Source organism: Strix aluco, chromosome 5 (assembly GCF_031877795.1).
Source record: "Strix aluco isolate bStrAlu1 chromosome 5, bStrAlu1.hap1, whole genome shotgun sequence".
Lineage (NCBI taxonomy): Eukaryota > Metazoa > Chordata > Aves > Strigiformes > Strigidae > Strix > Strix aluco.
The window spans coordinates 12,745,853-12,759,002 of NC_133935.1; the positions used below are offsets into that span (position 1 = coordinate 12,745,853).

Here is a 13,150-nt window from a genome sequence, read left to right on the forward strand (position 1 = left end):
TCGTAGAAGGAGATCAGGTTTGTCAAGCAGGACCTGCCTTTCATAAACCCGTGCTGACTGGGCCTGATCATCTGGTTGTCCTGCATGTGTTGTGTGATGGTACTCAGGATGAGCTGCTCCATCAGCTTCCCGGGCACCGATGTCAAGCTGACAGGCCTGTAATTTCCCGGATCATCCTTCTGACCCTTCTTATATATGGGCGTCACATTGGCCGATTTCCAATCTGTCGGGACCTCCCCGGTCAGCCAGGACTGCTGGTAAATGATGGAAAGCGGCTTGGCGAGCACCCCAGCCAGCTCCTTCAGCACCCTCGGGTGTATCCCATCCGGTCCCATAGACTTGTGTGTGTGTATGTGATGCAGCAGGTCACTGACTATCTCCTCCTGGATTGTGGGGGGGTTGTTCTCCCAGTCTCTGTCTTCTGGTTGAGGAGGCTGGATTCCATCAGTACAACTAGTCTTGCTATTAAAGAGTGAGGCAAAGAAGGAATTAAGCACCTCAGCCTTTTCCTCATCACTTGTTACCATGTTTCCTCCTGCATCTAGCAGGGGATGGAGGCTCTCTTTGGTCTTTCTTTTGCTGCTCACATACTTATAGAAACATTTCTTGTTGTCCTTGATTGCTGAAGCCAATACCATATAATGGTATAATCATACCATATAATGTCACGTTTGGCCATAAAAACTGGGGGCTGGAGGGAAAGGCAGTCTTCCAAGGTAAGTCATTGCTCAGAGACTGGCTGGCCATCATCTGCTTGCAGAAGGTGGCAAGTGAGTGCCTTTGCACCACCTGTTTCTTTTCTTATTTCCTTCACTTACTAAACTGTCTTCACGTCAACCCATGAATCTTCTCACTTTTGCTCTTTCTGTTCTCTCCCCCATCCCACAGGGTTTGGGGAGAGAACAAGTGGCTGTGTGGGTGCTTAGCTGCTGCCCTGAGTCAACCCACCACAATTTAGAAACCTAGATATTATGTTTTTCATAAAGTTACGAAGATGGAAAGGCACTGTACATGTCTGTGTGGTGTGCTGGTTAGGGTTTTTGTTGTTGGGTTTATTTATTTAATTTATTTGGTGGGGTTTAAGGACATACAGCTTCAATTACCAGAACACAGTCCATGACATCACATTAGGCTTTCCTGTTATCCATGTAAACAAAAATCAACACACTATTAGTTCTCTGAATTAGCACCCTATTTGTTGGTGGGGTTCTATTTGCTTCACATCAGCAAAGCTATAATCCTCTTCCATTTCCTTCTCAAGCAAAGAATTTTCAAACATAATGACTCTCTTTCTCTCTGTTCCAAGAAGTGATTTTGATTCCTTTGAGGGGATTAGTGTTAATGTTCTGTCTGTCATTCCCAAAATGCATTTAACAGATGTCTGTTTTCCACAGACATCAAAATGCCACTGACGAAAAAATTGCCTCTGAATTCTCCTCTTCAAGATTAGAATCTCCTTTAATACACTGCATTCATAGCAGAATTTCAGGAGTAAAGCCAAATACGTCTTCCAAAGACACATGAAAAATCACGAAGCAGATTCCTATGGGTATGTAACACACATGCCATGAAAGCTGCAACCATGAAGGTTCTGTCAATCATTTCTGAAGGAGATTACACTTTCAGTAGGGAGTCTACACTTTCAATCTAGCCATAACTTTGCCACTCTTCTAAGGATTCCATAAAACTTTTAGATGGCAGTATTTAGAAGACATATTCTGAGGACCTCTCAAGCTAAGTTTGTCCCAGTTTTCAGAAGTAACATTTACTTTTTATAGGAAAAAAAACCTAAACCAAATAACAAAACAAAATCAAAGAACACACCTTTTTAAATGTCAGTCTGATTTACCTAAGAGCTTGACTACAAATCTAATAACGTAACTTTAAGTGCTTGTTCCAAGCAGTTTGTCCAAGAGCAGAGAGCAGCAGTGTCATTAGTTCAGATACCTACCACATTCTATTGTTTTGTGGCTCTGAGATGGCTGTCTGTCTTTATGCCGACTCCTGGGGTAGCTTCTGTGTTCCTGAAGAGAGGTTCTTTTATCTGTGCAGTCTGTGCTTTGAGTATGACCTGGTAAACATGTAGTATAGTGCAATCCTGCCATAGAAAGCATGCCCTGAATAGCTTCTTCTTCTGTACTTGTCGAGGTAGGACATTCCCTAGAAAAATAAAGGAGTATTAAGCAGTTCAAAAGAGAACCCTAAATTTCTCTGAAGGAATTATTTTTACGTTGGCATAAAGCAGAACCATAATTATGTATGATAAGGTCTAACAGTTTATAAACAAATGCTCAATGTGCTTACTTTTTACTGGGAGTTTCATTTCTGGATGGCTTCTGGGTATTTTGATAAAGGTCTCTCGTGACCTTAGATTCCTCTTTGAAATTTGATGTTACTTCCTGTTTCTCTTCATCACCTGAGCTTTCTGACTCCTCTGTGGAGGAATCCTTCTGCTGAAATGAGAGGAAACAATATGCAGAACGGTCACCATGCCTCCTAAATAGAGACACTACCTTAATTTACGCTAAAAATTCAAAAGCTTCCAGGTCCAACTTTTTTATATTTATAGTACTTGGAATGCAGTTAGTATGAATATAGCAACTGAGATGCTATACATCCAAATTTTGTTACACTAACATTACATGCTCCAGCAATACAGAAAGCACCTCCGAAATCCATTTTCTTACGGAAAACACTACACACATTAAACCATGCACAAATCATTGTATTCTCTTTAAAGAGAGCATTGATTATTCTCATCTTCGATATGCAAAGTAGAGGAAAAAATATGGAAGTATGGTTCCAAGCAGCAGCCAGAACTGATGCCTATTACATATAATGGGACACATCCTGCCCCAAGTAACTGTTTCGGGTTCCTGCTCTCACAAAAGATAACTTTCAGCAACAGTATCTCTGTGATGAGTAACAGAAGCTCTCAGGTAAATCCAGAACACAGCAGGAAAAGAAACACAACAGCCGTTGCCTCTTACAGTGCCACAGCCTCATTTCATGAATTAAAGGGCTATTCAGCTCTTGCTGAGATTACAGCTTGTATGGGCAAGAGCTTCTCAAAGGTGGAACAACCACATGTGACTCAATATGCCCTTACGTGAAGCAAGGGCTATAACAGATATGATCCATCTTGGTAATTCAGACTAATCTATTTTCAACAAGTACAGAGAATGCCACAATTTTTTTCCAAGCCAAGGAATATACATGACATTCAATAAAAGGTGTTGAAAGTGGAAGATCAGAACATGGAGGAATCATAATCCATCAAGACTGACACCACTATTCCTATCATCAAAAATGAAACTGGAATGAATGAAGTGCATCATATCACCAAAGGATGTTTTTATACAACAGCTTCATTCACAAGAGCAGCTTGTTGATCTTTGACACTTGGAAAGTGACACAAATGGGCAACTAAATTAGAACTGTGACTCAATGTTAGTAATAAAGCTATTATCTTGTTTTGTTAAGATCTTCTCTGGTGCAATATAAAAACATAAAAAGGATTTACAGGAGCTACTGAGATAGTTCATTGTGAATGTATCATTACAAAATGATAAACTTAAACACGCAGAAAAATTATTCCATTAGATACTATTAGATTTAAGAAGCAGAAGAATATAGAAGGAACTAAGAGAGTAAATGGCATTAATATAAAACATTTCACTCAATGACAAAGTCATCCAAAACTGGCTATATTCTCCTGTGAAGAAGCAATATATCACTTCTGAATAACTATTGATTGTGTGTCTTAAGAAAGGAAACCTGCTGAGCCAAAGTTGCTGACAACACAGTTTAGGAAACCAGGAGAAGCCACACCATGAAGGCTATCACTTATTCCAACATCTAGATAAGGTAATGATGGAAGACAACAAATGTTAAAAATAGATCTTGACCACCATGGAAAAAGTAGGAACTTGAAGACTTCTGGTAAAGTCTTATACTAGGCTGACGACTGAAAGTATGACCAAAGCATTAGCTTTCCAGAAGCACAAAACAAAAATGTGATGGAATCATTCCACCCTACTAGCATTTTGCTGCTATCCAATTAAAACTGAAATTAGTAAGTCAGAGCACAATTTTGCAAGGGAAAAAAAAAAAATCATAAAAATATTTGTATATACATATACACATTTCTAAACACTAAAACTTGTAGTAAAACACGTGTGTAAATATAGATGTACGTGTGTGTGTGCATTTATATTTCATTTAGTTGTAAAGAAATCACTACAATCTAGACCCTCAAATAGAGCATTCCCATTTATTTCAAATAGTCTAAAACACCTCAATAGGATTTATCCACTTCAGCTTATTTAAAAAACTGAAGGCCTATAAGATTGTTTCCATTTAAAGATCCTCTAAAATGAAACTGTGTGGTAGATACTCAAATTTCTAATGATAAAATTTAGACTTGTTACAGAAGAAATTAACAAAGCAACTAGGTTCTAACTTTTCTCAGACTTTGCATGTTGCAGAACACGGTTCATCCTCTGCCAGTCCCACTTTAATGACAAAGATCATAAAATTTTTCTCAAAACCAGAATAAATGAAGAATGAGACAGAACCACAAGTAGGAGATACTAACTTGAACAAGAATTACACACTTTGTTATTGCTCTTTTAGCACAAACTTTGACCAGATAAATTTGGAGTGAGCAAAATTACACTTAATTGCTTCATTAACTTTTGTGACTTTTTCTAGCTATACCTGTGTAGTGCAATCAGGCTCAGATTCTTCTGAATCAGAAATATCAGAGTACTCTGAGGATCCGTTCCTGAGTTCTGATTTCACACTTTCAAAGAACACTGTGGAGAGAAGAATTACAATATAAGACCCAACATTTATTACATATAATATTTAGACAATTATTTTGGAAGTAAAGAACAAGAAACATATATTTAGTTTTTAATAGTCTGTAAACAAAAGCACATCCACACACCGATCTGGTTCACAAGTCAAGTTTGCTTAAAACTCTAGTGAGTTGCCTGCTGTTGACTTCTGAAGTGACCGACTGGATGAAGCGAGAGGAAGAGAAATCAGGTGCAGCAGGAACATGTATTTTTTCTCTCCTATAGAGCACATACTCCACAGATGGCACCTTGGGCAATTTCTGCTTTTGCTTATAGGCTGGAGTCAAAGAAGTGGCTCTCAGAAAAAGTTAGACATAATCATCAATATTACTTTGTCTTAGACTCTTTGAACCTGGAATTTGTTTAAAAATAAAAGCAGTTATACAGAAACACTAAACATGAAAGTCAGAGGATATGAAGTGACTTAAAGGTAAAAAAAAAAAAATCATTGCACTACTTGCAATTTTACTTTTACATCACAATTTACTGGCATATTCTGCCTGGTTTGTACTACTACAGAGCTGCCAATCAGGGTTAAAATGCTGATCTGTTCAAGAAGATTAAAATATTACTGTGGTGATATACAATATATTTGCATCAGTTTTTATCACAGAAAGACCTGAAAAGGAAGAGGAGGAGAGGAAATACCAACCTTAGACAAGCTTTTTGCTGGTAAAGTACTAATCAGAGAATGAGGTGTCATAATAGGCTGGCATATGACATCAAAAACACTGGCATATGACAAAGCAATCAATCAAATCAGCCACCTAGTCCACATGATTTACTTTAAGTGCTGAAAGAACTCAAATATAAAGTAGCTGAGCAGCTCTCTGGAGTATGTACTCTTGAAAGACATCATATGTCCCAAACAACCACGAGTAAGAAACACATTTGAACTGTTTGGAATCCAAGGCTCAAGGTCAGTGGGCTGTATGTATACCTGTGTCAAGGCTGCTGAGAGAAATCTTGATTAAATACATATTTGTGAAATTCTACAATATGCAGAAGTTTTTTTTGAGAAAAGCCAAATAGAATAAAAAAATTTATGAATGTGTGTCAAGAAGGTAGTGGATAGAGAAAGCAACACAACTTTCTCAAGTTTTCAAGTACTTAATTTCATATAAAACTACACTGAAAGCAAACCAACATTTTAACTTTTCTTGTCTTCATTCCAGAACTAATTTCTGATCTGTGTTCACTTGCTTTTGGCATAGTTTTATATGAAACTACAAAAACAGAATGCTGTTCTTCATAACTCAATTATGCAAGCATAAAAGATGTACCTGTAACCCTACAGACACTGCAATTCTAGTAGGATTTTGTTCCTATTGTAGACTCTGGCAAAGCTCACAAATAGGCATCAAATATATTTCAAGGGATATCATTAACTTCTAAACACTGCGTAAGTGGAAATTATTTTTAGAGTCAGAAGAAAGCTAAGAATGAAACAGATTTTCAAAAAGTGAATAAAATAAACAGCTGGAACCAAAATCTAGAGAAGGTTAACTAAACTTAAGGTAGTATTAGAAAGAACGGTGAGGAGTATCTAAACACAGTATTTGAGCAACAACACTGTGTATGAGTTAAGCTACATAATGTTCAACATACGACAATAAAATAGATATTCTGAATTAGCATAGCTCAAAAAAAACCCCAAGAGATTTCTGATGATAACTCAAGCCTCAGCTCATTTCAAAAAGGCAAACAAGATTCTAGAATAAGCAACAGCTTGCACAATACAGAAAATAATACTGTCGTATAGCTCAAATGAATTTTTCTTTGGACTACTAAATGTTTCAAAGAAAAAAACTGCTCCAAACTTAGAGACAGTTTAAAGGAAGAGGCAAGTACAATTAAGGATATCTAAGTATGCTCACATGTGGAGCTTCAGATCTCGGGCAAAAATTAATGTGTAAATAATGAACCTCAATTTAAAAACAAATGAACTTCATGAAAGCCCCTCAGGAACTTTTATTCCTTCTGTCTTAAGAAACTAGAAAATCCTAATTATTACAATGACAAAACTATTAAGAGGAAACATAAGTCTTCCCATAAGAAGGCAAAAGATTCAGCAAGACAGAAAAGAAACTGGACATGTACATAATTAACTGTATACAGATAACATTAAGATTAGAGTCTCATACTTCAGAAGCCCTCTTGCCTTCTCATATAGGTTAACTGATGATACCCTGCTAAGAGGGACAAATTATTTGTTATCTGCCTACTATCTGGTAATATGATCTAGACTGAACGGCTAAAGCCACCTAACATTATCGATACACTCCTTATTCATTTGGGGCTGGGTACTAGCATATATGACATAACACACTGTATGAGCCTCAGCTCTGATTCAGTTTGACTATGCCAATATTCCTATATGCAGCCAAACCACTGTCCATTTTTACTACTTCTTTATTTTGCAAGCTCTGTGCAAAGCAGTCAGAGAATATCTCCCCAGCTTTCCTTCTGCCTTATACTATTCAAAAAGCCAAGGAAGCTGCATTCCTTTATACTACTCTTAACAAAAAATCAAAAATAAAAAAAAATTTAAATCCCAATTGCTTTCCCCCATGTCCCCACCACTTTCTACACTCCTCTACAAAAGATTACTGTAGTTTTCTCACCCTCCTCTTTCACAAACAAGTTTGAGATACATTTACTGATCTTCACAACACATCATGTATTATTAGGACGCCTCATCTCTTCATCCATTACTGCGACTTGTAACTGAGCTTTAAAAAAATTCAGTCTAAAGTTGGGTTTTGCTTTTTCTTGTTTGTTTTTTTTGTGAATTACCTTGGTAATTACTATCGTTACTTTAAAATGAACTGGTCTACCCTCAGATAAAGTTATGGCTCTGCGTGCTTCCAGAGACTGGGAATACTCAAGAAACTGGGTGAATGAAAGCAGTCATTACACCTCTAAAATCAGACTAAGCTACGGTGAACTCAAAAAATTTCATAAATCACATTCCCTTCATCCACATAAAGTATCTTGCTCTATTGAGCACAGCACTCGATCTTTGTCTCTCTGATAACACTGGGTCAGCATTTAGAACCAGGATCCTGGCATGACACACACAGCTATATAGAGCTTGATCTGTTTAAAGGCATCTCTCTGTGGGCATTGCCTCTTGGCCTAAGTCCCGGTAAGAACAATGGAAGGTGGCAGCTGTTACAGGAACAGGTAGTTCCTTTTATGAAATTCTCTGCAGAAGAATATCTTCTCTCTCTCTCTCTCTGCAGACCTTCAGTTGAGGCAAAATTATCAAATGCAGGTGACTTTTAATAGCGAAGTTTGAAGACTCTCACTATTCAACTAAAAATATAGCAATAGCCCTGAGTACTCAATTTTTGGAAGAACAATCTCAACATTCACTTCTAGTTCTAAGTACATTTCTTACATTTAGATACACACTGCCATATTCATTCTTTATCAAATAAGAGCAACAATTTTGAAGAAAATCTACTATTTCTCTATATGATTTAATCTTTGATTCAAGTGTAAAACTTAAGTTTAGTTTACTTAGTTTAATTTTGAAACTGGAAAAACACCATATATGCCTAAGCCTTCACTCAACAGGTCGTTTGCCTTGTTGGTTCATAAGTACCCAAGAGGGACTTCCTCCCTGTGCGAATTTTTTAATACTGTCCTCTGTGACCTTTGGAAGCACAGTAAACAGTGGTTACAAATTGCTGTGTTAACAAAAATCATTAAATATTTTATCCAGGCTGACAATGGACTCAAATACTGTACGGATTGTTGTGCAGGAAATGAAGGGAACTGTACATCTCTAGAGGAGTCCTGTTATCTTCCAAGTGTTGACCTCAGTTTCCTAAGACATACCCTCGTAAGCTCTACTGTGAAAGGATGTGACTTTTATAATTAAACAGAGAGTTGAACAGTTATGTCAAGGACCAACTTGTCACTGCACACAGATAGTGCTACTAATAATAGGCACAGAAAACAGGCATTCAGTATTGATACTTTACTAATACACTGTGTGATCAGCACTGCTGAACACTTGGCAGGAAGGCTTGAGGCTACAGAAAGACTGAAAAAGAGTAACTCCTAGTGAAGGTTGGTTTGAAGTATTGGAAAGTGGTGTTAAAGTGTTTTACAGATAACGTAAATTCTTACCCAGCCTTACAGGCTACCGCAAAGGTTGAAAGTATAAGATTTTATTAATGCTACATTATGTTTGATCACTCGTATGGAATAAACCTATTAATTAGCAAAACATACAAGACTGTATGGTCAAGTATGTAATCACCAAATGGAACAGGAAAGGGAAATATAAAATAGATTTAATATTAGCTGCATGTTATGATCTTTTGTGTTCAGTTTTGGTCCCTGCTATACAAAAAAGATGTGGCCAGGCTGGAGAGGGTCCAGAGAAGGGCCACAAAGATGATCAAGGGACTGGAAAGCCTCGCACATGAGGAAAGGCTGAGAGAACTGGGTCTGTTCAGCCTTGAGAAGAGAAAGCTTAGGAGAGACCTTATCACCATGTTCAAGTATTTAAAGGATGGCTACAAAGAAGATAGAGACTCCCTTTTTACAAGCAGTCATGTGGAAAAAGATGAGGGGTAGTGGGTACAAGTTACTTCTGGGGAGATTCTGATTGAACAGAAGAGGAAAATCTTTCACAGTGAGAACAGTCAGCCACTGGAATAATCTCCCCAGGGAAGTGATGGACTCCCCCACATTGGACACTTTTAAGATTCAGTTGTACAGGGTGCTGGTCCATCTTGCCTAGACTGTGCTTTTGCCAAGAAAGGTTGGACCAGATGATCCTTTCCAACCTGGTATTCTATGATTCTGTGATTCTTTACAGTGAATGATGTGATGAACTTTTCATACTGAAGCATATCCTGGTCAAGAAAAATCAGCATTCTTACATTATGAAACAGACGAAAAGGAACAAATACACATCCTAGAACATCAATCAGACCTCCACTCTGAAAAATGCTGTATATAGTATTCAAGATGGCACTAACATAAAAAGGTGAATTTTACTTTTCAACTCTGTCCTGTTCGTTTCTTCTGTAGAAGATAATATTTGATAAGGGTTTTTTTTATAACTTCTAATATTACTTCTCTGATCTACTAGTTTATCCTCTCTATTCAGTCTGACTTCACAGTAGTTAGACCCTCTTCAAGATCATCAAAATGTTCAACTGGTAGGACTCAGAGATAAGCTTACTGTTCAGTGGTTTCTGGGTATCTGCATTCCCTTCTCCTTCAAATCCTGAGGGCTGGTCTTCTACCTTAACAGTTGTCTTTTTCGACCTTGTCCTGTCATCTTCATCTTCACTATCTGCTGTGTAAAGACTTCGATCTGTAAACGGGCGTCTCTCATCTCTGTCTCACAAGAAAGAAAAAAATCACGTTATACTTACAAACCTGAAGCAATTGTTTTCCTTTCATTAGTTACAACACACCCTGCATACACAACAGTAACATACTCTTATCTCTTCATTACAAATTGTACATATTCCCATTTTACTCCCTGTACAACTGTCATTTCCACAAAAATGCAAAGTTTAACACCAGAATATTTTTAATGACCATCACTCCAATAGATGGATACAAAACAACCGTTTCTACTTTGAAGAATTCCCTTCGGTACAAATCTAACTGAGCAACTGAATGAAATGCTGTAACAAAGGAACATGTGAAGAATCTCCTCTTCACTCCATACCCATGGCTCCACTAGGGGACAGCAGACACAACAGACAACACATTCCTTCTATATTCCTAACATGAATCTTACTGGTAAAAGGGAACTTAGATCTCCACAAACAGAAAAGAAGTGTTATTAATAATTTGCACGCTCCAGACCATAATGACTAGGAAGAAATGATCTACAATCAACCCTTTGTACCTAATTATTCTTCCATTTGACAGCAGAAGGCGAAGATCATTGTCTTTTGCTCGCCACTCGGGTACTGTAGAAGATGGCTGAAAGGGCTTGTTAAACCTCCCGTTCAGTTTCGAGCTTGTGGTATCCTAAAGAAGTAAAAGCAATGTTGCTTATTATTTATTTTTATAAACTCAACTGTTTTTTTGTGCTCCACAAAAGCATAAACTCAGCACCAGGATGGTTTCCTTCCTGATAATCAACTGAAGAAAGCTCAGACAAAACATGTTTGGATGTAAAGAACAGCAGACTGCATCATCTCCTTCCTTGAATCACCTATAGTCTCCTGAAGCATCTAAACCAACTACAACTTCACTATAATACTCCTTTTATGTTTCTTTTGGAGAATTATCACTGTATTCAGAACAAGGAAATACCAATAGAGACAGACAAGTCAAAAGCTGGGCTGGGAGCTGATAAGCAACTCCTGGATTGGGTATCTGGTCCCTGGAATTAGTATTCCAGAACTGATTTATAGGACAGTAAAACATCAATAATGGAAAGTAACCTGCCATAAGCAGAATTTTCTTAGCTCAAAGCAATTTACATTTGACATATACTCTAAAGCAATCGGCAATATGTTTATGTGCCAAACACGTAAAATAATTTTATCTTTCTTACAAGTCAATACTGATAGTGAACAACATATTTCTACATTAAATGACAATGACTAACACTCCTAAACATTTGTTTGTAGCAATGAACTGCACAGGTTAACTATTTGAGGTAAATTTTAAGTTCAGCTTCCTGCCTTTGGAGCTAAATGTATGTCTCTTGTTCATGCCTTATGAAGATCAATATAAGGATCCAAATCAGTATTTCTCCACTATGATAGTCCATCTTGACCCAACTAAATTTGTCAGTGTTTCTTATTCTCAGAAAGCTACTCATTTCCTTTCATAAAGCTACTTATTTCCATTCTCTCCTTCCATTTCTGTTGCTGTTTTTTGAAATAAGGTCATCAAACCTGAAAAAAAGAATTTTTCAAGAGACTACATTTTGCTCATTCACTCTATTGTACCTTTGTAATACAACCACAGCCCCACAACGGAGACCAAAGGCAGCCATAGGCTTACTGGTAGGGAGGCACAATCATACAGTAAATAGGAACACGACTGAAAAACAAGGCTAATCAAATTACAGTAACTCAATTGTAAGAAGCAGCTATCTAAAAACACATAGCAGGCTGGCTCAGCCTCACCAAAAGAAGGCTTTGCAGGCTCCCTTTTCTTCACAGAGCTGATTCAAAGCAGCATTTCAAACCTGCAGATGTCCTAATTCAAAAACTATACTTGAAGTAGGGAGCAAATTCACCACGCCTTCTGAACCAAAACGCTGAAGGAACCTCCACAGAAAAATTATCAAGGAAAAGAGAAATTCCTATCAGAAAAACTCAAAAGAAAGAAACTGAAAACAAATTTATCCATATTTCATATGACAAAGCGTAGTAGCCTGTATTCTTATGCATGTTAAAAGCTTTTCCCTTTCAATAGAGATTAGAAATCTACTCTGCTTTTGTTTTTCTTGCACATAACTTAATACTTGCCTCCTCCCACGGTGACATCTCCAGCCTTTTCAGTACTTCCCTAGTGTGGAGTTCCAGGATGTCCAGATTAGAAGGAGTTTTGGTAGCATGGTCTCGCAGTTTCCTCACCCTTCGTCTGGAGTGGTGAGGGGAAGTTGTTTCATGTGAAGACCGTGAAGTTGGACACACACCAAGAATTCCCTGAGTTTTAACTAGTTTGCTGTTTTCCTCCTTTAATTAAAAACACATATTTCAGAATAGTCTCAGAGGAGTAAATTCACATATTTAAGTGCTGCTTCTTATTCATTTAGTTAAATGTAAATAATATAAATAAAATTGCTAGACCTTTTAGAGAAGTACTACATATTTCCTATGAATTTGATGTGCAAAGCTTAGTTCTACTGCACCTCTTTCCTATTTGGGGCTTTTATACTCTCCCATAACAGTAGTGCTTAACACCAAAAGTCACCACCAAAACATAAGGTTTTATTCATGAAGGCAGCATAAGGTAGACATGTATTATACCCAGCAGAGCACATCTCTCTTCAGTTCTCAGAACTGTTCTCTCCACATGCAAATGTGAGAATTTTTCAAGAATCAATATTCATTAAGGGATAAAGGAGCAAAACACTGGTATAGGAGGGGGAAAAAGAAACTGAAGAACCACTGACTATATAACAAATAGTGACAACATGTAAGAAAAAAGAGCAAAAGAGATGACAACTGGACTAAAACTAACAAACAAGAGGGTAGGAGAATGGAATATGCACAGAATTTCAAATGAAACTCTTTAACAACATATTCACAGTAATTATTCTAAGTACTTATAAGTGAGAACAT

The 13,150-nt window shown here is 37.4% G+C and overlaps 1 protein-coding gene across 2 annotated transcripts in view; it reads right to left on the reverse strand.

Annotated features, from left to right (window-relative positions):
- Positions 1 to 13,150, reverse strand: part of KDM7A (lysine demethylase 7A) — a 74,106-nt gene that overhangs the window by 11,476 nt on the left and 49,480 nt on the right. Inside the window, exons 12-17 of one of the 2 annotated variants that reach the window (XM_074825980.1) lie at positions 12,332 to 12,541; positions 10,750 to 10,874; positions 10,069 to 10,226; positions 4,720 to 4,817; positions 2,305 to 2,450; positions 1,948 to 2,160 (exon numbers count right to left, since the gene is read on the reverse strand). In XM_074825980.1, coding sequence (XP_074682081.1) covers positions 1,948 to 2,160; positions 2,305 to 2,450; positions 4,720 to 4,817; positions 10,069 to 10,226; positions 10,750 to 10,874; positions 12,332 to 12,541 — 950 coding nt within the window. Of the gene's footprint in view, positions 1 to 1,947; positions 2,161 to 2,304; positions 2,454 to 4,719; positions 4,818 to 10,068; positions 10,227 to 10,749; positions 10,875 to 12,331; positions 12,542 to 13,150 lie in introns of both variants that reach the window. The other variant, XM_074825979.1, reaches the window with a different exon arrangement.